The sequence below is a fragment of the Brassica rapa genome, chromosome A02 (genome assembly GCF_000309985.2).
Source record: "Brassica rapa cultivar Chiifu-401-42 chromosome A02, CAAS_Brap_v3.01, whole genome shotgun sequence".
Lineage (NCBI taxonomy): Eukaryota > Viridiplantae > Streptophyta > Magnoliopsida > Brassicales > Brassicaceae > Brassica > Brassica rapa.
In genome coordinates this window covers 21,796,547-21,818,745 of record NC_024796.2, presented here as the reverse complement: position 1 = coordinate 21,818,745, position 22,199 = coordinate 21,796,547, and the positions used below count along the sequence as shown (strand labels likewise).

The following is a 22,199-nucleotide window of genomic DNA, read 5'->3' as shown; positions in this document are numbered from 1 at the left end:
TGGAGAATTATGTCAATCCGGAGGACATACCACTTATAAGGAGCTTGGCCACAAGTTTAGCTCATCGTCGAGATACATTCGGTTGGAATTACACAAGGAATGGCCAATACATGGTTAAATATGGATATTGGGTAGCTCAGAATGTGTTAAAAACAGAGGAGGAGAAGGAAGTCCTAGAACCGAGTATCACAAAGCTTCAAGCCTTTGCTTGGAAGTTAAAGGCACCTTCGAAGATATGCCATCTTATATGTCAGTTGTTAACTGGTCATGTGGCAGTAACGAGGAACTTAGCAAGACGTAATATGAGGTGTGATAACTACTGCCCAAGATGTGGAGAGCTAGAAGAATCTGTAACTCATGCTATATTCGAGTGCCCGCCAGCTCTACAAGTTTGGTCATTATCATCAACTCCATCAAGCCCATGCTTATTTTCAGTACCAAGCGTTTACGCAAACATGGATTACCTATTCTGGAGGAAGAACAACATTATCGAGCAGAAACAGGACATAGATCCTTATCCCTGGATAATTTGGTACATTTGGAAGGCTAGGAATGACAAACTTTTCAGGAAGATAGACAAAGATCCTTTGGAGCTAGTTCGATATGCAGAAAGTGAATGTCAAGCCTGGTTTAATGCGAACGAAGTGATACAACCTGTGGTACAAGAAATCATTTCTGAGGAGCCCCAAGTCATAAGCTTGGGTAATATTTGCTTGATGGATGGATCTTAGACAGCCTCGGCTCCGTTTAGTGGATGTGGATGGGTCTGGTGGAACAATGGAGGAAACATTCAATTGCTGGGGATAAGAAATTTCAATCGACAGGAATCAGTTTTGCATTCGGAAGTAGAAGCTCTGCGGTGGGCAATGGAGAACATGCTTCAACACTCAACTTGCCAGAGCTTTGGGACAGACTGCAAGGAACTTATAGCAATGATAAAGGAACCTCATGCCTGGCCTAACTTTGCGACGGAATTGGAAAGGATAGAGACACTGATGATTTGCTTTCCGGATTTTAACATCATTCATGTTACACGAGCGCGCAATCAGTTTTCAGATTTTTTAGCTAAGACTGCTAGATCCTTCCATAGGAAGTTACATTTTATTGGTTATTCTACTCTGGACTGGTTACCCAGTCCACCTCAAGCTTGAGTAATGTAATGACCGTTTAACGTCAAAAAAAAAAAAAATACATGACGCTACAGCCTTGTTACACAAATTAAGGCACTATTGTTTTTCCTCTTTTATCCTTTTCGTTACTTTTTTAGTGCTTCTAATTTATTTCGGATCATTAATATTATCATTATTCAGATCCCAATAGCAGATGGATTATATAGTGGATCGAAATTTGTATGTTGACTCTATTTACTGAAAATGTTAACTTCTTGTAAAATATGTAGAGTAAGAGTTAATTCCACTGAAACTTGAACTTGTTGACCGGAAAATATGTGGAATGTATAAGGGGTAGATAAGTCTTTTATCATTATATTATGCATAGTTTTCAGGAAACGTCAAGTATTTTGATACAAAAAAAAAGTTTAAAACATCATATATAAACGAACGGATCACCAATGTTTTTTTTGAGTGTGACGAGAAGATATTTAGAGAATATTTTTTTTTATTTGACCAAAATACCTTTTTATTTTAAAATTCATCGTATTCCATATTCACCTATAAATTTACCAATTAGGTAATGTCAGCATGCAATGATACTCTGTGTACTGTATATAAAGTGAAAATACATTCTAAAATTTATTCTTGTATTTCTCAGAGAAATAATTTACTTTGTTTTTTTTTATTATCTTCTATTTCCACCTCTTTTATTTTGCTCCACTTTTTGTCTTTTAATTTATTTTCTGTTGCGCTGGGATTACAGTTTTAGGGGGCGACTGGTTTTCCCGCTACCACCCGCAAACGCAGCTTTTGCGGTTGGTAGCGGTTGTCGGCGGTTTGCAACAATCACTCAAATCGCTCTAAACCGCTTCAAACCGCTCTGAATCTCATAAATTCAAAAGCTGGCTCCAGCTAGCGTTTGCGGTTATGGGCGGTTGCGGGAGGGTAAAATTTTTTTCTTTTTTCTAAAACAATATATATACAAAAGTAAAAAATATTTAATAAAAAATTTAAAATTAAAATTATAAAAATATTAAAATATATCTATTATATTTTAATTAATATTATAAAATTTTATAATAAAAACAATTTCAATAAATTTTCAAAAATTAAAATTATACTTTTTAAATAGAAATTTTATATTTATTATAATTTTATGATTTTTGATATTTTTATAATTATATTAAATGTAAATATTGTTAATTTATTATTTGACTGTTACCGTATTTGGTAGTTAACCAGTCATAAGTCATCCGCAAACGCACCAATTTTTAACCGCAGTACCATTCGTACAAATCTCTTAAAACCGCTAGAAACCGCAACCGCCCGCATCCACAAACTCCCGCAACTGCAACCGCAACCGCTACGTTTAAACCAGTCAGGTCCTTAATCTCGTGGCAAAAATCGAATCCTCGTGTTCAAATATATTGTAGAGGACCTCTACCTTTACTATCGAATTTTAAACTTAGAAATATCATGCTACACTATTAATTAAATAAATATTGTATTATTGACTCAACTAATAAGTAGATTTCGCTGTACGTACATCTATGTATTTGACTTTATGAAAATTATATTTTCTTCAATACTTGTAGTTGACTTTACATATGTACCTTTATTAATTATACTCTTTTTGGGTCAATATTAAATATTTCTTAATTTGGTTAGGATGAAAATTAGTGAGCAGGTATTTCAACAATTTAATTGTGGCTATTTTGCTTCTTACCAAAGAATGTCATATAGGACTTTACGTACAGACGTGAGCTTTAATTTCATAAATAGGTGTATTCAACAAGTAACTTGAGATCAATGCAGTTGTCTATTTGCCGACCTGATAATATTGTTGATTTGTTACATTTTTACCCCAATTTTGCTAAGAATGTTTACTTCATAAATGATAAGAGATTGTTCTACAAAAGTAGGAAACCTTTACAAGAGAAGCTCTGACAAAAATAAAGTAAAAACAGAGCATCAATCAAATTTAGAGCATCATTATTCCAGCAACCATGAAAAGTTGCTTAAACTTTTTTTTTTGTTTGAATAAAAAAAAAAATTAAAAAGTGCATCAATCACGGACTACCACGTGTTGGTGGAGCCCGAGAACAATACAAGCAACAAAGAAAGCTCGGTGCTTATTTTGCATACGGAAGCGACGATGCTTGTGTTTTTGGTGAGGCCCCAGGCCATAAACAACCATTTTCTTAGAACGATAAAGATGCTCTTAGAACCTTAGTCATCGCCAATAACACATTCAAAGGAGGAAAAAAGAACACAAATGAGTCAAATGAGCTATAAAACATGAGAGAGGTGTACTGCTTACGCTTTCTCAATGCATATATAAAATTAATCATATGACTGTCGATCTCTCTGAAGACAACCAAGGGGGAACCAAAGTTTGGTTGTGAAGCATGTTATTAATCTGATGCCAGATAGCATAACTAGCGCTTGAACCACCATCATACGGAGGTTAGTTGGTGTCGCTGTCAAGGAGGATGAAGTCCATGAATCTTTGACGAGTTTCAGACCATAGGACCTCAGCAAAAGGACAAGAGAGAATCAAGTGGTCCCTTGTTTCCAGATGAAAAGAACAGATGCAACATGACATTTGAACTTGCAGACCCCAGGAGGCAAGACGACAGCGGTTAGGTAGCCTGTTCATATTAGTGACCCACATTAACACTTCCCGGGTCTTAGAAGAAAAGAAGGCGTGGTAAACAAAAAGTAGCGTCTATGCCAGATGCTAAAACTTTTCAAGTGGATCTGTCATTAGGATCAGCCAACATAATGAAAATGATCAAAACCAACCAAAAACATTGCCATTTCAGCTCTACTAAACTATCCACATTCGCATCACATCATGAGAAGGTATGTGCTCATTATGATGATCAAGCCTGACCCGCAGGGGTAAGCAACATAAGCAGCTGTTTAACACTCATAGGCTGTGTTTAAAAATTTTACACTACAAATTTTATTATTTTCTCTATTGGTTTAGGGCCTTAAGCAAATTTTCACATCCATTCATTACTAGGATTATAAGTATGTGTGTTCCTTATGGTCATATGACTCATATTGGTCCGCCCATCCTTTTTTGGTTGGATTGGGTCGGTTCATGCTTGCTTGTTATGGTTGAAATATATGTTGGGATTACAAAACCAGTTGTCACTAATTAGATGGACGCATCTCCTAAGCCATTTGGAAAACAATTTAAAAAACCATTCCATATAAAAGCTAACTCTTAAGACTATTTAAATTCCAAACTTAAAAAAAAAAACCAAATTTCAGCTCGATTTATCAAATGGAAATCCTAACAAACTAGGATAATACATGCGCTTTGCGCAAAGTGAATTTATATGAAAATTATTTAAGAAATATCATATGGAAAAATAAAATTTATATTCTTGATCGAATTAATATGTTTGGTACTTAAACAATTTTTAAAAAACTTTTTTGTTAATTACATAATTTGTTTACTGATGAGCTGATCTCATTTTGTAAAAAAAAATTAGGTCGAAAAATCACTTATCGCATAAGAACCTAACGTTTCGACCGAAGAATCTCAGGCCTACTATTTGGTTACAATGAAACTATGTCATCTCGGTTTCATATCATGATTTAGAAATTTAAAAGTTAATTATGGTTATGAGAAGTTTACGTTCACATGCCAATCCTATTTATCTTCAATATTTTTCTCATTTTTTTGTTGCTTTTTTCCTTTTGGTTATTGTTCGATATAAAAATTGATTTTTGAGTTTATTTTCATTTTGTTATTTTGTTTTGGCCTGAGATTTTAGAAAATTTTAAGATTTAAAATTATGAAAGAGTTACATACTTAGGTTAAGATATGCGCCTTGTGCAAAATAAATATTTTATATTTATTACTTATTTTATGTTTTTCTGCATATTATGAAATAATAAAAAAAAAATTATATATTATATAACTAAGAAATCAGTTACTATTATGTAATAAATTGGCGTGCACATATAAATCAAATGACCGCTCTTGTTTATTCGTAATCATTTTAGGATAAATAAATCAAAATAATCAATCTTATCTATCGTATATGATAGATAATTAAATTTAAATGATATTAACATAGATATATAGTATACTTAATATGGATATTTATTAAATGAAATTTTTACTCATATGATTTTATAATTATTTGCATATTTGTGTAAAAACATTTTACACCAACGGTTTTTTTTTTAATGTGGAATGTTTAGTGGTTTCAATAATGTATAATCATTGTAAAAAAACAATGAAGATTTCAAAATTAAAATATTAAGTTTTCAAGATATGTTCAACGCAGATATCAAAATATAAGTATGTATTTTCATATGATGTATAGTTTAATTTAAACGATATGAAATATATGCATATATATATTAACATAAAAATTTATTAAAATAAAACTATTTATTCATATGATTTTATAATCATTGTATCTTGTTATAGAATTTTTTTAACCTTGATCACAAAAGTTTATGTGAGACTTTTAACAGTTTTAATAATTTATACTCGTTTTGAAAGATTCAAAATAAAACATATACAAAAAATCAAAATTTTATTATATGATAATATAATTGTGTAATTTATTGTAATAATAAATAATTAAAAAAATGATAGGAAATATACAGATTGTTAGCAAACCTTTATTATTTAAAATCATTAATTACCTTATGTATCTTAATCACATTAGGTAATTTCGTAATTTTTATTTAAGGAAAGAATATATAATAATTTCAATTTTATAAATGAATGGTCTATGATGGACATATTATATAATATAACATTTCCTAACAATTTAATTTTAGACTAACAAAATTTTCAATTGATTCTTAAACTGCCACGTAAGCAAAATTAGCATTCTAATTACGTGGTAATTCAGCATGACATTTTTTTAATTAATACAAACTACATGTTATATGCACTTTTAGCCACTTAAACCCCAATCAGACACACAGCTAAACAACTAGGAGTCGAAACGATATATCCAACTACTTTGATTTAGGGCTAGTTTAAGATTATACTAGGTTAAGATCTGCGCCTTGCGCGGAATGAATATTATATATTTTTTATATATTATGAAATAATAAATATATATTGAATAATTAAAAATTTAGTAACTATTACGTATATAATTAAATTGGTACAAATACTTAAATAGATTTTATTAATCCAGCCAAATTTTTTTTTCTATTTTATATGGCATAAAATTAAGTTTAAATGATATTAACGTAGATATATAGTACTTTTTTAATATTGACATCTGTTAAAAAAAATTATACTCATATTATTTTTGATCATTTATATTTATTTATTAAAAAAAATTAAATCAATGATAACAGTAAAAAATTTGTGGGATGTTTATTAGTTTTAGTAATTTATAATTTTAAAAACATTCAATGCAAAGTTTAAAATCTAAATATTAAGTTGTCAATAATTGTTTAAAATTTTTATCAAAAAATTCAAAACAAATTAGAAATTAAAATACTTATGTATTTTATATGGTATATAATTTATTTTTATAAACTATTAATATACATATATATAATATTTATTAAATGAGACTTCCTACTTATGTAATTTCGTAATCATTTGTATCTTGTTATAACATAAATTTTAAATTATGGATCACAAAAATTTCTATGTGAGATTTTTAATAACTTTAGTCATTAATATTCGTTTTTAAAAATTCAAAATATAACATATACGAAAAAATCTAAATTTTTATTATATAGTTAATGTAGTTGTTTAATTTATTTTAATAAGTTAAAGTTTTTAAAAAATGATAGAGAATATACTAATTTTTATCAAATCTTTATTATTCAAAATCATTAATTTTCATATATACTTTAGCACATTAGATAATTCCGTAATTTTTATTTAATGAAACAATGAAAAACATTTATGATTAATTTATGGTTAGTTTAATAAAAAGCTTCTTATTTATTTATATGAACCAACATATTTTTCTAAGAATTCTAAGAATGATTGTGATGATGACATGTGGGTATAAAAATATGTTGTAATGCTTTTTTTTTAATATATAGGGGAGGTAAACGAAAAGTAGTTTACTGCAGCCATCTCTTGGACCAATGTGAATCCGCAGCCATCTCTTGCTATGGATTCACTTCTGGTACTCTTCCCGTAAGATACCTGGGCCTCCCCTTAGTGGCCAGGAAGCTGAAGATAAATGAATACGCTCCTCTCATCACTAAAATTACGGGGAGCATGAGAGCCTGGGCAGTAAAACTGCTGTCGTTTGCGGGACGTCTACAACTGCTTCGGACGGTCATTTTTGGTACAATCAACTTCTGGGCTTCGGCTTACATGCTACCAAAGGGTTGCGTTAAAGCAATCGAATCTCTTTGTGCAAAATTCCTCTGGTCTGGTAACATAGACAAGAAAGCTATTGCAAAGATTGGTTGGACCACGATCTGTCTTCCTAAACAGGAAGGGGGTCTGGGTATCCGAAGCTTAACGGTTTGGAACAAGGTTCAATGCCTCAAGTTTATTTGGATCCTACTGACCTCCTCTACTTCATTGTGGGCAGACTGGCACCGCTCTGTCCATCTCTCCACTAGCTCGTTTTGGACGCTCTCCATTGATCAAGCTGACTCTTGGGCGTGGAAACGCCTCTTGAAGCTGCGACCGCTAGCGGCCCAGTTCTGTAGGTCGTTAGTCGGTAATGGCCAAACCACTAGCTTCTGGTGGGATGTATGGACTCCTCTAGGCCAGCTTATTGACTTCATCGGTCCATCGGGACCTAGAGCTCTAAGACTACACCAGGACGCTAAAGTAGCGGACGCAATTCACAACACGGGGTGGACTTTGCCTCACCCCCGATCACAAAGGGAAGTCGAATTACATGCTCATCTTACCACTATTACTTTGCCACTGCCAAATAATATTGATGATTCATATATATGGGTAGCTGGTAATTCCCCTCTTACTGTTTTCAGCTCGGCTGCTACTTGGGAGGTGATGAGACCGAGGCAGGACGAAAAGGACTGGTTTGATGTTGTCTGGTTCAAAGGCCATATACCGAAGCACGCATTTACCATGTGGACCGCGAACTACGACAGACTGCCCACGAGGTCCAGGCTAGCTGCTTGGGGTATGACGATCGCACCGGACTGTGCCTTATGTTCAGGTGCTGTAGAAACGAGAGACCACCTGCTGTTCACCTGCGCCTTCAGCGCGACCATCTGGCGGGAGGTGTTCCGTAGATGCCAAGCCCCGTCGTCAGCTTTCATAACCTGGGCGGAGCTCCTTTCATGGATAAGATCCTCAAGATCCTCTGCTGTCACTCTGCTGAGGAAAGTGGCTGTGCAAGCGGTCATTTACCACATATGGAAGCAGAGAAACAACCTTATTCATAATCGCAACCTAGTGCCGCCGATGACAGTGTTCAAGGGAATCGACAAGGAAGTGCGTAACATTATTTCTTCCCGGAGACACAGAAGCATTTTCAAGCCCCTTATGGCTATGTGGTTAAGATAAAATCTAGCTTACCTTTGTTTTTAAGCTGTGTTTGTCCCATCTTGTTTTTATTCTTTTTTGCCAAGATGGTTCACAACTAAGATCCTCCTTTTGTAGCATCTTTCTTTCATTTATGATATTTACAAGTTAGCAAAAAAAAAAAAAGTAGTTTACTGCATAAAGAATATTCATGAGGTTTTAAATTAGGGCAATTGTCAATAATAGCACCTTTTGAAGTTTATGTCTCAAAAATAGCACTAGAAGGAGAAAGTCACAAAAATGACATTCATTAAAGGGTAAAATATCTATAATACCCTTGGTTTAAAATTAAATAAACAAACTAAAATAAATAAAAATAAAAAAAATAAAAAAAAATAAAAATAAAAAAAATAAAATTTTTTTTATAGTTTCAGATTATATGTTTTCAGATTCGAAATTTTATAATTTTTTTTTAAAAAAAAAATTTCAAATTTTTTTTTATTTTTTTTTCAGATTTTATTTTTATAATTTAAAAATACTTTTTGAAACTGTTTTTAAAATTTTTATTTTTTATTTTATTATTTATTATTTATAAAATTTTAAACCTTAATTCCAAAACCCCACCCCTTAACTCTAAACCCTAAGGTTTGGATTAATTAACCCTAGGGGTATAAGTGTACATTACCTCTTTAATGAAACCTATTTTTGTGACTTTGAGCCTTGAGTGCTACTTTGGGAACAAAAACTTGGTTTAGTGCTATTTTAGTCTTTTTCTCTTTAAATTATGAATCAAAAACTATATATTTTGAATCTAAAGAACATGGGCCTAGAAAAAGGCCCAAATATTCTCAATGATGGATCAACGGCTCACGGATGATGACCCCCTCGCCTTTAAAAACCACGACGGAGACGAACTCGAGCTATGACGGTTTTGAGAGAAAGCTAGAAGAGAGCCTTTTCAAAAAAGAAGAGAAAGAGCAAAAAGCCCTAATCGATTACACGCGCTGATTCCATTGCTAATCTCTAAAATGGCGAGTGAGAGTTCCCAATCGTCGTCGCCGTCGCCATCTCCTTCATCTTTACCTTCTCCGTCGCCGGGCGATACGTTCGTAGGGAGCTTCATCAGTCTAGTTTCTAAGTCCGAGATCCGCTACGAAGGCATTCTATACCATCTCAACGTTCACGACTCTACGCTAGGTCTGAAGAACGGTACGGACTCCAAAATTAACCTGATTTAGATTTACATGTTTACCCTCGGACTAGAACACTATGTTTAGGCTTGTGTATTTTGAATTTGATTAGTGATTTTGCTCTCTGAACAAAGCTTAGCTTGTGTTGAATGATAAATGCTCTTATGTTACTTTTTTTTGAATGGTTTGTTGCAGTAAGATCGTGTGGAACAGAGGGGAGGAAGAAAGATGGGCCGCAAGTTCCACCCTCTGATGCTGTTTACGATTACATTCTTTTCCGGGGAAGTGACATCAAGGTTAGTGTTCATCCTCTCTTACTTACTTAGACACGATCACTATAGAACTTTGAAGGTTAGTTAGAATGATTTGTGATGAATACTTACGTGTTTGGTGTTTTCAGGATCTGCAAGTTAACCCTTCTCCATCTGTACAATCAAGAAAGGATATTCAAAGTGAAAAGGACATCAATCAGGTAAAGACATTCATCTGAAGTTTGGATAAAGGATAACTGTCGGTTAAGATGATTGCGTGTTAATATTTTTGTTTTGTTTTGTTTACAGTCCTCTCAGTCTAGGCCAGCTGTGAGCTCTCCGCCTACTGGATATGATAGAGGTTATGGTTTGGGGAGAGGAGGACAATGGGTCCATTCACCTGCTTTGACTAGTAAACCGGCTCCTACCACACTACATTCACCGGCTCCTTTAGGTGATGGAGGAAGCTTGAAAGAATCCCCAGCGTCTATGCCTATGCCTATGCCTATGCCTTCTTTTGTGCAAGGAAACAAACTAGCTTCTACTGGAGTCCCTCTGGGTATGATGCAACATGCAGTTTCATCATCCTCTACGAAGCATAATGATCAAGCACAGATTGTAGATATGTTTGCTTCACCAATTATGGGATTAGTAGATGATACAACGAAGGTTGTTACTCATACACCCGACGTTGCTTCTAATCTATCATACTCTTCTAACCCGTCTCCCCTTGGTCAAGCACAACACCGTACTCCACCTGGCCTTGCTTCTTCACCCTCCAACCTTGCTCCACTTTCTGAAGCATCACTTTCTGCTCCGTATATTCAGAACACTCACCCTACTGCACCCCAGGCTATTGGTAAAGGTGTCTATGACTCTCAGATAAACCATCGTAACCGATCTACACCTTATACGTTACCAGCTGTGACTTCTGATTCAGCTCCTGTAATTCCTGATCCTTTATCGAGCTCGCCTCAGTCATTCTTTGGAATGGAGTTACTGCAATCTAACACAGCATCAGTGGGTGTGCCTTCTCGAAGTCTTGCTACCACACATCAAGCGCCTTTGCTGCCTCTTCCGGTTTCAGCTCATCAGGTCTTTCTCTTTTTTTCTTAAAGTTATATTTCTGATGTTTTCTCTCGTAATTATCACACCTATGCATGATTTATCACAGTTATGGTGAAGTTTCTTCGTGATCATATTGGTTCTTAGATTCATGATCTCATATATCAAGGGCCATGACTGTTTTTGTCTTTTGTGAAATATATGCTATAGTTTCTAATTTAGTTTTTTTTTCTTTTCTTTTTCTGGTGCTAAATGTGTTGCAGTCTTGGATCCCTAGTTCTAGCGCTGAGTTCAGTGAAGAATTTGATTTTGAGGCAATGAATGACAAGTTCAATAAGAGTGAACTATGGGGCTTTCTCGGAAAAAACAATCAAACTAATCACACGGAAAAGACTGCAGTTGAGCCAAGCGAAGAAGGGAAAACAAAGGTATTCATTCTCTATCTTTATCTAAGTGAAATAGAGATCTGAGTCTCAAGGTCTTGACGTTATCTAGATAATATGAAGCAGTCAACGTTTTCTTTTACTTGTTGCAGCCTGCTTATAAAAAGGATGACTTTTTCGATACAATCTCGTGCAATCGACTTGACCGTACGGCAAGAAGCGGACAACAACAGCAACAAATCCAGTTTCCGGAGCACATGAGACAAGACCCTCAGGTTTGTTTCATCCTTAAAAGTTTTGAAGATTTCTCTTCCGCAAATTGCAATAGTGTTTAGTTTATGAAACCTTTTTGTTCTCTTGGTCGTTATTTCAGGGATTTGGTAACCATTTTCAAAGACCACTTCAACCACAACCGGGTCAGGGTGCATATCTAGCTGCACAAACCAATTACCATGGCGGATATAATAACAACAACAATGACTACTCAAACTCGGGTTATGGTTACTACTCTGGTGGTGGGAGGGGACGAGGCAGAAACACACATTTCTAAACTGATGAATTTCTGTCTTTCTTAGAGAGGGCTTTTGTTTGCACTTACTTTTCTTACCTCTGTTTTCGATTTCAGCTTTTAGGGTAAAAAACAGTTTTAATGGTAGGCATATATTTGCAAGTTCATTGTCTTTTTTCTGTCATGATGAGCTTTAGCCTCAGGAGAGAATGTTGTTGGTTCTCCTATGTAGTGAACCAAAAAAAAAGTACTATTTGAATCTTTTCGTATTTGCAAATCATTAAATATATAATATGTACTAGCTATATGCTTTGTTATTTAACACTTGCAAGTTAAGAATTTCTTCTATATAGCGAAAAAGCACATTAGACACTATTTATATATTAAGTAGAAGATTCCTTAAAGATCTACGAAGCTGTATAAAACTTTATACAATTATGTATGTTACTTGAAACACCTATTTTTTGCCTTTACATCAAAGGGAAAGAAAGATACCAAGACTTTCCCCACCAATGAGGGTTAAGTACCTAATCCTTTCAACTCAATTATCCCTCTCTCAAACTTCACCCACCAAAAAGACAAGAACTTGTGTCCCAGCGCGGATGCTGTCTCATCAATCCATAACCAAAACCTTAGTCCGAGAGCCACATAATAATGACCAGGTTCTCCTCTCGTCATAGTACAAGTCCTTTCATCTGGTGTTTAGCCATCATCTGTGCCATCATCTCTGTTGCTGTGATCATTGGTGGCATTGCAATCTTCGCTGGTTACATGGTCATTCATCCTAGAGTTCCCATCCTTAGCGTCGAGTATGCTCACCTCGACCTCTTGAAGTACGGTTTCCCACCAAGACCCTTTCCCCTTCTCTTGATCTTCAGTTTTGAATTAATAATCTTTTTTTTTATGGACCAGGTATGATATAGTTGGAGTCATGCAGACGCAGATAACGATTGTGATACGTGCAGAGAATGATAATGGTAAGGCTCATGCCCTGTTTGATGAAACCAATTTCAAGCTAAGCTATGAAGGTAGAACCATCGCGTATTTAAGACAGGGAGAGTTTGAAGTTGATAAAGAGAAAACATTGTCTTCTCATTACGTGGTTCAGTCGTATCCGATACCATTGACTCCAACCATGATTCAAGCCACAGACTATGCGGTTAAACAAGATGTGATTACTTTCGAGCTCAAAGGTGGGTCAAAGGCTCGATGGCGAGTCGGGCCAATAGGATCGGTTAAGTTCGAATGTAACCTTAGCTGTGAGCTTAGGTTTAGACCCTCTGATCATAATTACATCCCACAATCTCATTGCACTTCTGCTCACAAGCATTAGGGCTCTTGTACGTAGTCTTGTCTCTCATTTGATTTTTCTTTCTTTAACTTGGTTAGTTTTATATGTTTTTATTTTTGGGGTTGATTTTTAATTGTTCTACAATAATTGCAACAACTAGTATATATTATTCATAATACTATCAAATGAGAAGATGAAAGAAAATCAAGATATTCAGAGTTTTTCTCTTCTATTCGACTAGAATTTCTTCTATATATATGACGAAAAGTTTATTTTTCATTCTAAAACAGAAAGTTGCTTTTGCCGAAACTTCTGTTTTTGCGTGTAACTGTGGAAGGCATAATCATTTACTTATTAACCACTTTTGTGTGTAATTAAGAAGACAAAGAAGAAAAGAAAAAGATTGTTTAGCCCTTCATAATTGTTAAGGTTTTCCCATAAATTTTAAAATCGGCCCTATTAAATTCTACGACATACATAAGAAACAATATCTTCCTACAAAAAAAAACAGTAGTTTAACAATAATTTTGCTAGAGGTACTGTCGACCAACACCAACACAAATACCTATGGTACATGAAAACGGAAGTGGGTACGTGGAAGCGGAAGTGTATGGAAGCGCAGACGCGAGACTTTTTAAAAATTAGGAAGCGGATACATGTTGGAAGCGTATATTTATATGTGTCTTTATATATATATACATATTAAAATATAAGATTTTTTATTTAAAAAAGTTAGAACTAAAAAAATATGATATAAATTTAAAATAAAGTATTTATTCATTTATAATAATTTTGAAATAATTTCATATTAATACAGTGAAAATACACAAAAATTAAGTTTAAAAGAAATTATTATATTAATTATTTTTAATACTTCATAAATTATTGACACAATATATTTGAATATATGATATATGTTTAATAAAAACCTCAATACATAAAGATAATTAATAGTATTAATTTTAATATTTATTTATTTATATTCTCTCTATTCATTACTATTAAAAGCTATGATTATATTTTTATTGATATATGACATTGTTTTTTTAAACGAAATCGTGATTCCAAAACGGAATCATGAGCTTCTAACGTGTTTTTAAATAGAATATTATAGAAACGTTTTGGAAGCAAAATTCCGTAAGCTTCCACAAAATTCTGATTCTGAAGCGAACGTCCGAGTCCGATGAAGCTTCCGTGCAACGTACACAAATACACAATACAAGACAACACAATTGACATTTTGTATGTGGAGTAGACGTTTTTTTGCATTACATTTTCGATCCAATATGTAGTCATTTTCTTCTTGAGAAACGATTTCGACATAAATCTTGATACCATTACGCAGTTTATCATTGCAACAACAAAAAAAAAAATATATATATATACCAAAAGAGCTGAGAAACGAAACATAATAGCTGAGGGAGGATTTTATATTTCTAAGAGTTTCATCCTCAGAGTTCCAATCATTAAAGTAATGGATACTCTTTCCCAAAGGTTAAGTTCAAACCGGCTTTAGAGGAAGTTACTCTTATGAGCCAAATTGGTTTTGAAGTTTCAAAGTTAAACAAAAACTTACTTTCAAAAAAAAAAAAACCTAAGACCATGCAACCTCTCTATTGCTCGGTTCTGATTTCCAACTTCCAATCAGTGTTTATCTCTGTAAATCACCTGCAAAAACATACAATAAATCGTAAGAACAGAAGGTTAGCAATGTAGACATGCGCGATTGATTGTAAGTGCATATAAACCTCACCGTGCATGCGTTTTATGAAGTAGTCTAAATCTGCAAAGCAAGTGGATCCTTGAACTAGAGGAGAAGGTTGGCGGTAAGTGAAGAAGGAGAAGTGATTGCTATCTGGATGGTTTCTTGGTTTAGCCATTTCGATTAATCTCATACAACCTCCTCTATCAAAACAAGTAATCGCATTCTCTCCCCCAATAAGAAGTCCCTTATCCCAAGCTGCATTGACCACCTGCCACATATAACAAAGCTTTTTTTAAAGAAAAAAACAAACAAGAAAGCAAAGTCATCAATAAAAACTGCCATCACCTGCCAACTCAAACCTTCTGGATCAGCTAGAGCTTCTTCATGCTCATTAGAAGACATTTGTGGCCCAGGGCACACAAACTTAACCGTCACTGAATATTTCTTCAGAGTTTCGAAAACAGGAGAGTACCCGTCACGGTTTGAAGGGTTATAGTATCCTGCAGTTAGCTCAGCAGCGTGACTAGCTATCTTGTATGACCAGTAAATCGCCGGTATCTGCATTATTTTGTAGCTGTATGAGTCTAATTGTTATTGGTTTTGAAGAAAAACTGCCTAAACGATTTATACCTTGACAATAATCTTTGTCTCCTCAAAGGCGAGATTGGCAAGAGAAAGAACATTCTCTGCATGTCCTATCAGTAGTTGAGAGTACCAGTTCAAGAAGAAGCGACCGTAGTAGCTGTCATATTCACCTCTCTCCTGGAAGAAACCAGTTTCATGAGGTTGTGAATTGTATTGACCAGCATTCTCTGGTCCTTTACCCCAGAACGCGAACCCCCTCGACTTTGCTTCCTTTAGCAGACTCGTTTGTGAATACTTGTCATAACACTGCAACAGGAAGCAACCATGCTCAGACTTTATTAGACTCACAAGGAAGGAAGTAGAGTTAATAGATCTGGAAAAATACCTGAAACTCACCGATACCAGGATAGATCCAACCCATCCTTTCAGGGAAAGATGGATACTTTAGTTCACCAGAAGCTCCAAGACCAATCTCTATTCCAGCAATTAGACCCTCCACAAACAGGTCATCGAACTCTGACCGGAAGCTTCTCATAAAATCAAAATATACCTGAAAAAAAAATCAAAATTTAAAACTAAGAAAATGATATGTTCACTTAAGTTCTTAGCAGCTTACAAGAAATGGATGTTCTAGTTTAAGTACCTCTATACCAGTTCGTCCATGCAATACCCGTTCCTTGTCAATGCTCCAATTCAAACACTCGAAGCTCCTTCTTCCTTCACGATCAGTGAAGAATATGTCTGGATTGTCTTTCCCAATCTCCAAAACCCACTGTGGCAACGAGATCATAACGTTTCCAGATGCATTCCCTCCATATTCATGAAATGCCATCACCACCTTCACATATAACCATATGCTTATTGCTAAGATGGTACAAAAAGAAGACGGTTCTTTATTGCAATAGTTATAGAATGAGATTGACACCTGTAGTTTGAGTTTGAAGTCTCTGATAAGGTTAAAGAGCTCTCTGTAGCCAGACCACACATATTTCTGAGGGTTCCAGCCTTCAACTATCCCCCACCAACAATCTATTACAACTCCATCGACGTTTAATGACTTCATGTAGCTTAGTTCTTGCCTTACACCTTGAGGATCAACCAACTGGCCGAAGTTGTCTATAACGCCAACCTGAAAGGAAACGTATAGAGAACTTCAACTCAAGAAAACTATGTACTCACTTAAAACACACAGTTCTCTAACTAGAAGCTCACAGGAAGCATGGCGTACACTGGGACATAAAAGTTCTCTGTGTAGTCATTACGGCGCTCTGTGGAATGAACATCTTGTATAAGCTGAAATAACAACAAAACTGTTAGATTAAAAACAAGTTCAGCCAAAGTTTAACATTATTCTATTGTTACCTGATTGGCATCGACGCATCCCACTGAAGGGATAGGGCTAGCACCTGTATACCTTCCATTCCCGGGATGATCACTCTCGGCGATAACAACGGAATCAAGAGAGACAGGAGAAAGGTTGTCGTCGATTCTAAGAGAAGGATGCTGCTGCTGACATTCAAGTGCAGCCTTAGCACAGTTCTTCAAAGTACTTGAAGAAAGAGGATTATCAATAGATCTCGCCGGAAACTGAACCTATCCAATGGTATTAAACAACCATGATTCATCAAACAAGTTTATAATACTATATATCTCTGTTACTGGTTTATAACTTAGCTTCAGAAACAAACTCAGCCAATAATAGGTTAATAAAGGAAACAACTATGCTACATTCCTTTATGTATAACCAAGAACAGAGTAAGCTACAACTGAGAAATGTTCAAACTACAATTATCGTCTAATTCCTTCTCATAAATGTCGTAATGGGTATTGAATTTTAGATGAAGAGACTTGAAAAGTTTCCAACTTTATAACTTAGCTTCAGAAACAAACTCACACGAAGGTTTCAGACGCATCCCCAAGAACAGAACAGAGTAAAGCTAAAACTAATAAAGTTTCCAACTTTAAGAGAAAGGGTTCGAACCACATGGTTGGTTTGATGTGACTGGCGGTAAGTAGTACCGTCGGCGTCAACGCTCCATCCAGCTTCACGCGCCAAAGCAGCGATTACATCGTTCATATCCGCACGCGCCGGTAACGGGAAGTTACCGTACTGTCTCAACCCGGCGAGCATTCTACTAGTGATGGCTCGTCTGTGTCTTTCCCTAAGCTTCGTTCTCTCTTTCTCCTTCTCCCTCTCTCTCTTCCCCTTCCCTCCTCCGCCGCCGCTGCTCGTCTCTCCGGTTATGTTTCCGTTGTTCACATCGCTGTCGGCTTGACCCATCGACGCCGCCGCAGCAGTTGCCGCGAACCCGCGGGGGCGTCGAGACTGGGGATGGCTGGGGTTTCGGTGGGGGTACTGATCCGGGTCGGGGTTTCGGTTTGGGTCGATCGGATCTTGTGAACCGGTGGTGGTGGTGTTTAGCGAGTGCATTTTCTTTGGCCGTCGTGTTTTTTTTTTCCTTTGGGTCTCTCTCTCTCTCTTTGTTGTTTTTCCACATGTGAGGATTTTTTGAACTTTATGAATATACAAACGAGCGTCCATAAATGTGGTTAATTACATTAAAGCAGCAGTAATAAACAAAACTTTCACGAGGTTGACTGATCAGCAAGGCTCGGTGGTCCGGTTTATGATATTACAGTAAAAATTAAATTTTCACAAGATTTACAGTAAATACTCTATAAAATTAATAATATTGAGACTATAGTATTTTATTTATGAGATGTAAAATTTGAATAAAATGAGAATAATAATCAATTAGCAAGTTTAGATTTAAAACTAAATTTTATCGTATTTGTGGACTAAAACCAATTCAATGGGCATTAAAAAGATTATAAACAATCACCACCCATAAAACATCAAAAAATAGCAATAGCCAATTAATATTATGTATCCTCTATAATTCAGATTTTAAGAATAGCGAGACAAAAATACGAAAACAATAAATTACAAAACGTTATCTTTATATTCTCTTAGACGATATTTATATTAATTTGTTATCTGTCAAATTTTTTATTTTTTTATTTAATATTTTTATCCTACTTTTCATACTTCCACAATTTTTTATTTTTTGGTTAATTTTCATTTTGTCATTTACGTAAAAAATTTAACCAAAAATAGTGTTGATACTTGATACATATTATATTAAAAGAATTCAAATAAAATTAAAGAATTATCCCCGTATCCAGTACTGGCCAAATGCTAATTATTAACTAAACAGTTAAAACACTAAAATAGTTGATTAGAAGTTCATAAAAGAAATATAAAGAGAATAACGTCTTTATACCAAAATAGAATGATATCTCTATTTATAAATCATAAAAAATTATGAATTCTGATATAATTTTATAAAAATATATTTTATTATTAAATAAATGAGTGGACATAAAACACTAAGATTCTAAACAAGAATTATGAATTGAACACGACAATGTAAATTCTCTTTTTCCATATGTTGAATAGATGTAACTTGTGTGAATTCACATCATCTTTTTCAAATTAAACAATCTTATTGCACCACTTTCAACTGTTGAATTATTGATTCAACAACCTCATTGTTGAGGGTATAAGGTCATCAATATTTTTTTTTATTCTTATCCAATTTTGTAAAAATATTTAAATAGTTGCTCATAATCTAATAAAAGAAAATGATATTTTATGTATCCAAATAAAATGAGACTGATATCTATTTATAGATTATAATAATTATGAATTGTGATATATTTTTATTTTGAAAAAATATTTTACTATTAAATAATTAAATTTAAATAGTTGAGTGGATATAAAAATAATAAGAATCTAAACAACCACTAAAAATTGAAAACATGGCAATGTGAATCTCATTTTTCAACATGTTGAATAGATTCACACTATGTAGATCCACATCGTTTTTCTTTCTGAATTCAAAAATTTCATTACATTATTTTCAACTGTTAAATTACTGATTCCACTACCCCATGGTTAATGGTTAACTAACATAATACTAAAATTAAAATTAATAGTTAAACATTTTTAAAACAATAAAATAGTTTATTATAAGATAAATGTCCCAAAAAGGTTTATTATAAGCTAATAAAAGAAATATAACGATAATAACATCTTTCTATATTCAAATAAAACGAGAATCGTTTCTATTTATAGATCATAAATAGTTATGGTTCTTGATATTTTTTTGTCATCAACATTAACAAACTTTTAAGACATTCCAAATCAAACTGGCAACTCCGCGTTTACATAAACGACAAAAAAAGATTGATTCACTGTGCAAGCTTATCCGTCCTTGTATTCTACGTTTGAATAATGATCTTTGATATATTTTTGATTTCTTATAAAATATTTTACTATTAAATAATTGAATTCGGATAATCACTAAAATATTTGATTAGAAGCTAATAAAAGAAAGATAACAAAGTTTTTAGATCATACAAATTTATGACTTTTGATAATTGTTTTATTTTTTTAAAGAAATCTGTATTTTATTATAAAATAAATGAATTCGAATTTAGACAAAATGATGTATATTCCCTTTTTCAACATGTTGAATATATTCAATTTGTGTGAATCCACGTCATTTTTCCGAAACTCAATAATCTTATTGGATAACTTTCAACTATAGAATTTTGATTCAACTACCCCATTGTTAATGGTATAATGTCATCAATATTTTTTTATATTCTTAACTCATTTATTAAAAATAATATTAAAACTGATATTATTAACCAAACAGTTTAAAAACAATAGAAAAGTTGATTAAAATCGAATAAAAATAATGAGACTTGTATCTATTTATAGATTATATAAATTATGACCTGTGATATAATTTTATTTAAAAATATATATTTTTATTAATTAATTGAATTTAAATAATTTATCGGAGATAAAAATCATAAGAATCTAGACAATCACTAAAAATTAAAACATGGCAATGTGGATCCTCTTTTTCAACATATTGAATAGATTTAACTTGTGTGAATCTGCATCATCTTTTCAAATTTAACAATCTTCTAACATTACTTTCAACTGTTGAGTTATTTATTCAACTACCCCCATTATTGATGGTATAAGGTCATCAATATTTTTTATTTGTATTCTTAACCAATTTTGTAACAATACTAAAATAGTTGCTTAGAATCTAATAAAATAAAATAATACTTTTATGCATCCAGATAAAATGAGATTGGTATCTATTTATAAATTATCAAAACTATGAATTATGATATATTTTACTATTAAATAACTGAATTTAAATAGTTGAGTGGAGACAACCACTAAAAATTCAAAACATGGCAACGCAAATCCTCTTTTCCAACATGTTGAATAAATTCGTATTGTGTAAATCCACATCGTTTTATTTTTTTCTAAATTCAACAATTTCATTACATCACTTTCAACTGTTGAATTATTGATTCAAGTACCCCATGGTTAATGGTTTAATGCCATCAATTTGTTTTATATTAATATTCTTAACTAATTTTGTAGACATAATACAAAAATTAATGTTAATAACTAAACAGTTTTAAAACACAAATAGTTTATTATAAGCTAATAAAAGAAATATAACGAAAATGACATTTTTCTATGTTAAAATAAAACGAGCTGGTTTCTATTTATAAATCATAAAAAGTTATGGTTTTTTTATTTTTTTTGTTATCAACATAAACAAACTTCTAAGACACTCCAAATCAAACTGGCAACTCCGCGTTCATATGAACGATAAAAAAAAAATTTATTCACTGTGCAAGCTTATCTGTCCTTGCATTCCGCGTTCGAGTTATGATTTTTGATATATGTTTTATTTCTAAAAATATTTTACCATTAAATAACTTAATTCGGATAATCACTAAAATAATTGATTCAGATAATTATTAAAATAGTTGATTAGAAGCTAACAAAAGAAATACAAAAAATATTTTTCTATATCCAAATAAAATGAGTCCGGTCTCTATTTTTAGATCATACAAATTTATGAATTTTGATAACTGTTTTATTTTTTAAAAACCAGCATTATATTATAAATAAATAAATTCGAATGATTAAGTGGAGATAAAATCATAAGAATCTAGATAGCGAATAAGATTTGAACAAATGGCAATGTGGGTCCCCTTTTAACATGTTGAATAAATTCAACTAGTGTGAATCAACATCATTTTGTTTAAATTCAACAATCTCATTGCATCACTTTCAATTGATGAATTATTGATTCAACTACCCTATTGTTAATGGTCTAATGACATCAATTTTTTATTTACATTATAAACTAAAAAACATCTAAAAACACCAAAATAGTTGCTTAGTGCTTAATCCAAATATATAAAACGACATTTTTTCTATATTCAAATAAAACGAGATTAATATATTTTAAAGATCATAAAACATTTATGAATTTTGATATATTTTATTTTTTTAAAAAATTATTAAATAATTTACGAGAGAAACAATCATAAAAATCTACACAACCAGTAAAAATTGAACACATGACAACGTGGCTCCATTTTTTGTTCTTTCAACATGTTGAATAGATTCAAAACTTCTTTGAATCCACATCATTTTTTTTTTAAATTCAACAATCTCATTGCATTACATTCTTAACTAATGTTTTGAAAATAATAGTAAAATTAATATTATAAACTAATAAAATATAAAAAAC

At 33.0% G+C, this 22,199-nt stretch overlaps 3 protein-coding genes across 6 annotated transcripts; 2 read left to right on the top strand and 1 right to left on the bottom strand.

The window, feature by feature from the left end:
• Nucleotides 1-9,459: 9,459 nt before the first annotated feature.
• On the top strand, nucleotides 9,460-12,243 carry LOC103853628 (decapping 5-like protein). Of its 2 annotated transcripts, none has more exons than XM_033284025.1 (7): nucleotides 9,460-9,786; nucleotides 9,963-10,063; nucleotides 10,168-10,239; nucleotides 10,328-11,113; nucleotides 11,347-11,511; nucleotides 11,619-11,741; nucleotides 11,849-12,243. In XM_033284025.1, exons 1-7 carry the CDS (start codon nucleotides 9,606-9,608, stop codon nucleotides 12,014-12,016), a joined length of 1,596 nt encoding a protein of 531 aa, XP_033139916.1. In that variant the 5' UTR covers nucleotides 9,460-9,605; the 3' UTR covers nucleotides 12,017-12,243. The 2 variants fall into 2 exon arrangements, with proteins under 2 accessions (XP_033139916.1, XP_009128784.1); XM_009130536.3 differs by having other exon boundaries at nucleotides 9,469-9,786; nucleotides 11,840-12,243.
• A 287-nt stretch (nucleotides 12,244-12,530) lies between these two features.
• LOC103853627 lies at nucleotides 12,531-13,626 on the top strand. 2 transcript variants are annotated; one of them, XM_033284055.1, is made up of 2 exons: nucleotides 12,531-12,783; nucleotides 12,887-13,626. In XM_033284055.1, exons 1-2 carry the CDS (start codon nucleotides 12,629-12,631, stop codon nucleotides 13,305-13,307), a joined length of 576 nt encoding a protein of 191 aa, XP_033139946.1. In that variant the 5' UTR covers nucleotides 12,531-12,628; the 3' UTR covers nucleotides 13,308-13,626. The 2 variants fall into 2 exon arrangements, with proteins under 2 accessions (XP_033139946.1, XP_009128782.1); XM_009130534.3 differs by having other exon boundaries at nucleotides 12,531-12,807.
• A 953-nt stretch (nucleotides 13,627-14,579) lies between these two features.
• On the bottom strand, nucleotides 14,580-18,386 carry LOC103853626 (beta-amylase 8). Of its 2 annotated transcripts, none has more exons than XM_033284012.1 (10): nucleotides 17,537-18,386; nucleotides 16,918-17,142; nucleotides 16,768-16,848; nucleotides 16,481-16,684; nucleotides 16,199-16,393; nucleotides 15,941-16,105; nucleotides 15,601-15,861; nucleotides 15,316-15,528; nucleotides 15,019-15,238; nucleotides 14,580-14,933 (listed from the first exon to the last, which is right to left on the bottom strand). In XM_033284012.1, the coding sequence occupies exons 1-10, from the start codon at nucleotides 18,095-18,097 to the stop codon at nucleotides 14,917-14,919; spliced, it is 2,142 nt and encodes a 713-aa protein (XP_033139903.1). In that variant the 5' UTR covers nucleotides 18,098-18,386; the 3' UTR covers nucleotides 14,580-14,916. The 2 variants fall into 2 exon arrangements, with proteins under 2 accessions (XP_033139903.1, XP_009128781.2); XM_009130533.3 differs by having other exon boundaries at nucleotides 16,918-17,148; nucleotides 17,537-18,377.
• Between the last annotated feature and the right edge of the window lie 3,813 nt (nucleotides 18,387-22,199).

What these genes read in the sequence shown, in the direction of transcription:
- LOC103853628 (XM_009130536.3), top strand. Translation starts at nt 9,606, where the DNA reads ATGGCGAGTGAGAGTTCCCAATCGTCGTCGCCGTCGCCATCTCCTTCA. An exon ending in GTGAAAAGGACATCAATCAG is followed by an intron (nt 10,240 to 10,327) that starts GTAAAGACATTC and finishes TTTTGTTTACAG; the next exon opens with TCCTCTCAGTCTAGGCCAGC. An exon ending in TTCCGGTTTCAGCTCATCAG is followed by an intron (nt 11,114 to 11,346) that starts GTCTTTCTCTTT and finishes AATGTGTTGCAG; the next exon opens with TCTTGGATCCCTAGTTCTAG.
- LOC103853627 (XM_009130534.3), top strand. Translation starts at nt 12,629, where the DNA reads ATGACCAGGTTCTCCTCTCGTCATAGTACAAGTCCTTTCATCTGGTGT. An exon ending in GCTCACCTCGACCTCTTGAA is followed by an intron (nt 12,808 to 12,886) that starts GTACGGTTTCCC and finishes TTTATGGACCAG; the next exon opens with GTATGATATAGTTGGAGTCA.
- LOC103853626 (XM_009130533.3), bottom strand. Translation starts at nt 18,097, where the DNA reads ATGGACGCTCGTTTGTATATTCATAAAGTTCAAAAAATCCTCACATGT. An exon ending in CAGTGTACGCCATGCTTCCT is followed by an intron (nt 16,685 to 16,767) that starts GTGAGCTTCTAG and finishes GTTTCCTTTCAG; the next exon opens with GTTGGCGTTATAGACAACTT. An exon ending in CAGAAGGTTTGAGTTGGCAG is followed by an intron (nt 15,239 to 15,315) that starts GTGATGGCAGTT and finishes TATATGTGGCAG; the next exon opens with GTGGTCAATGCAGCTTGGGA.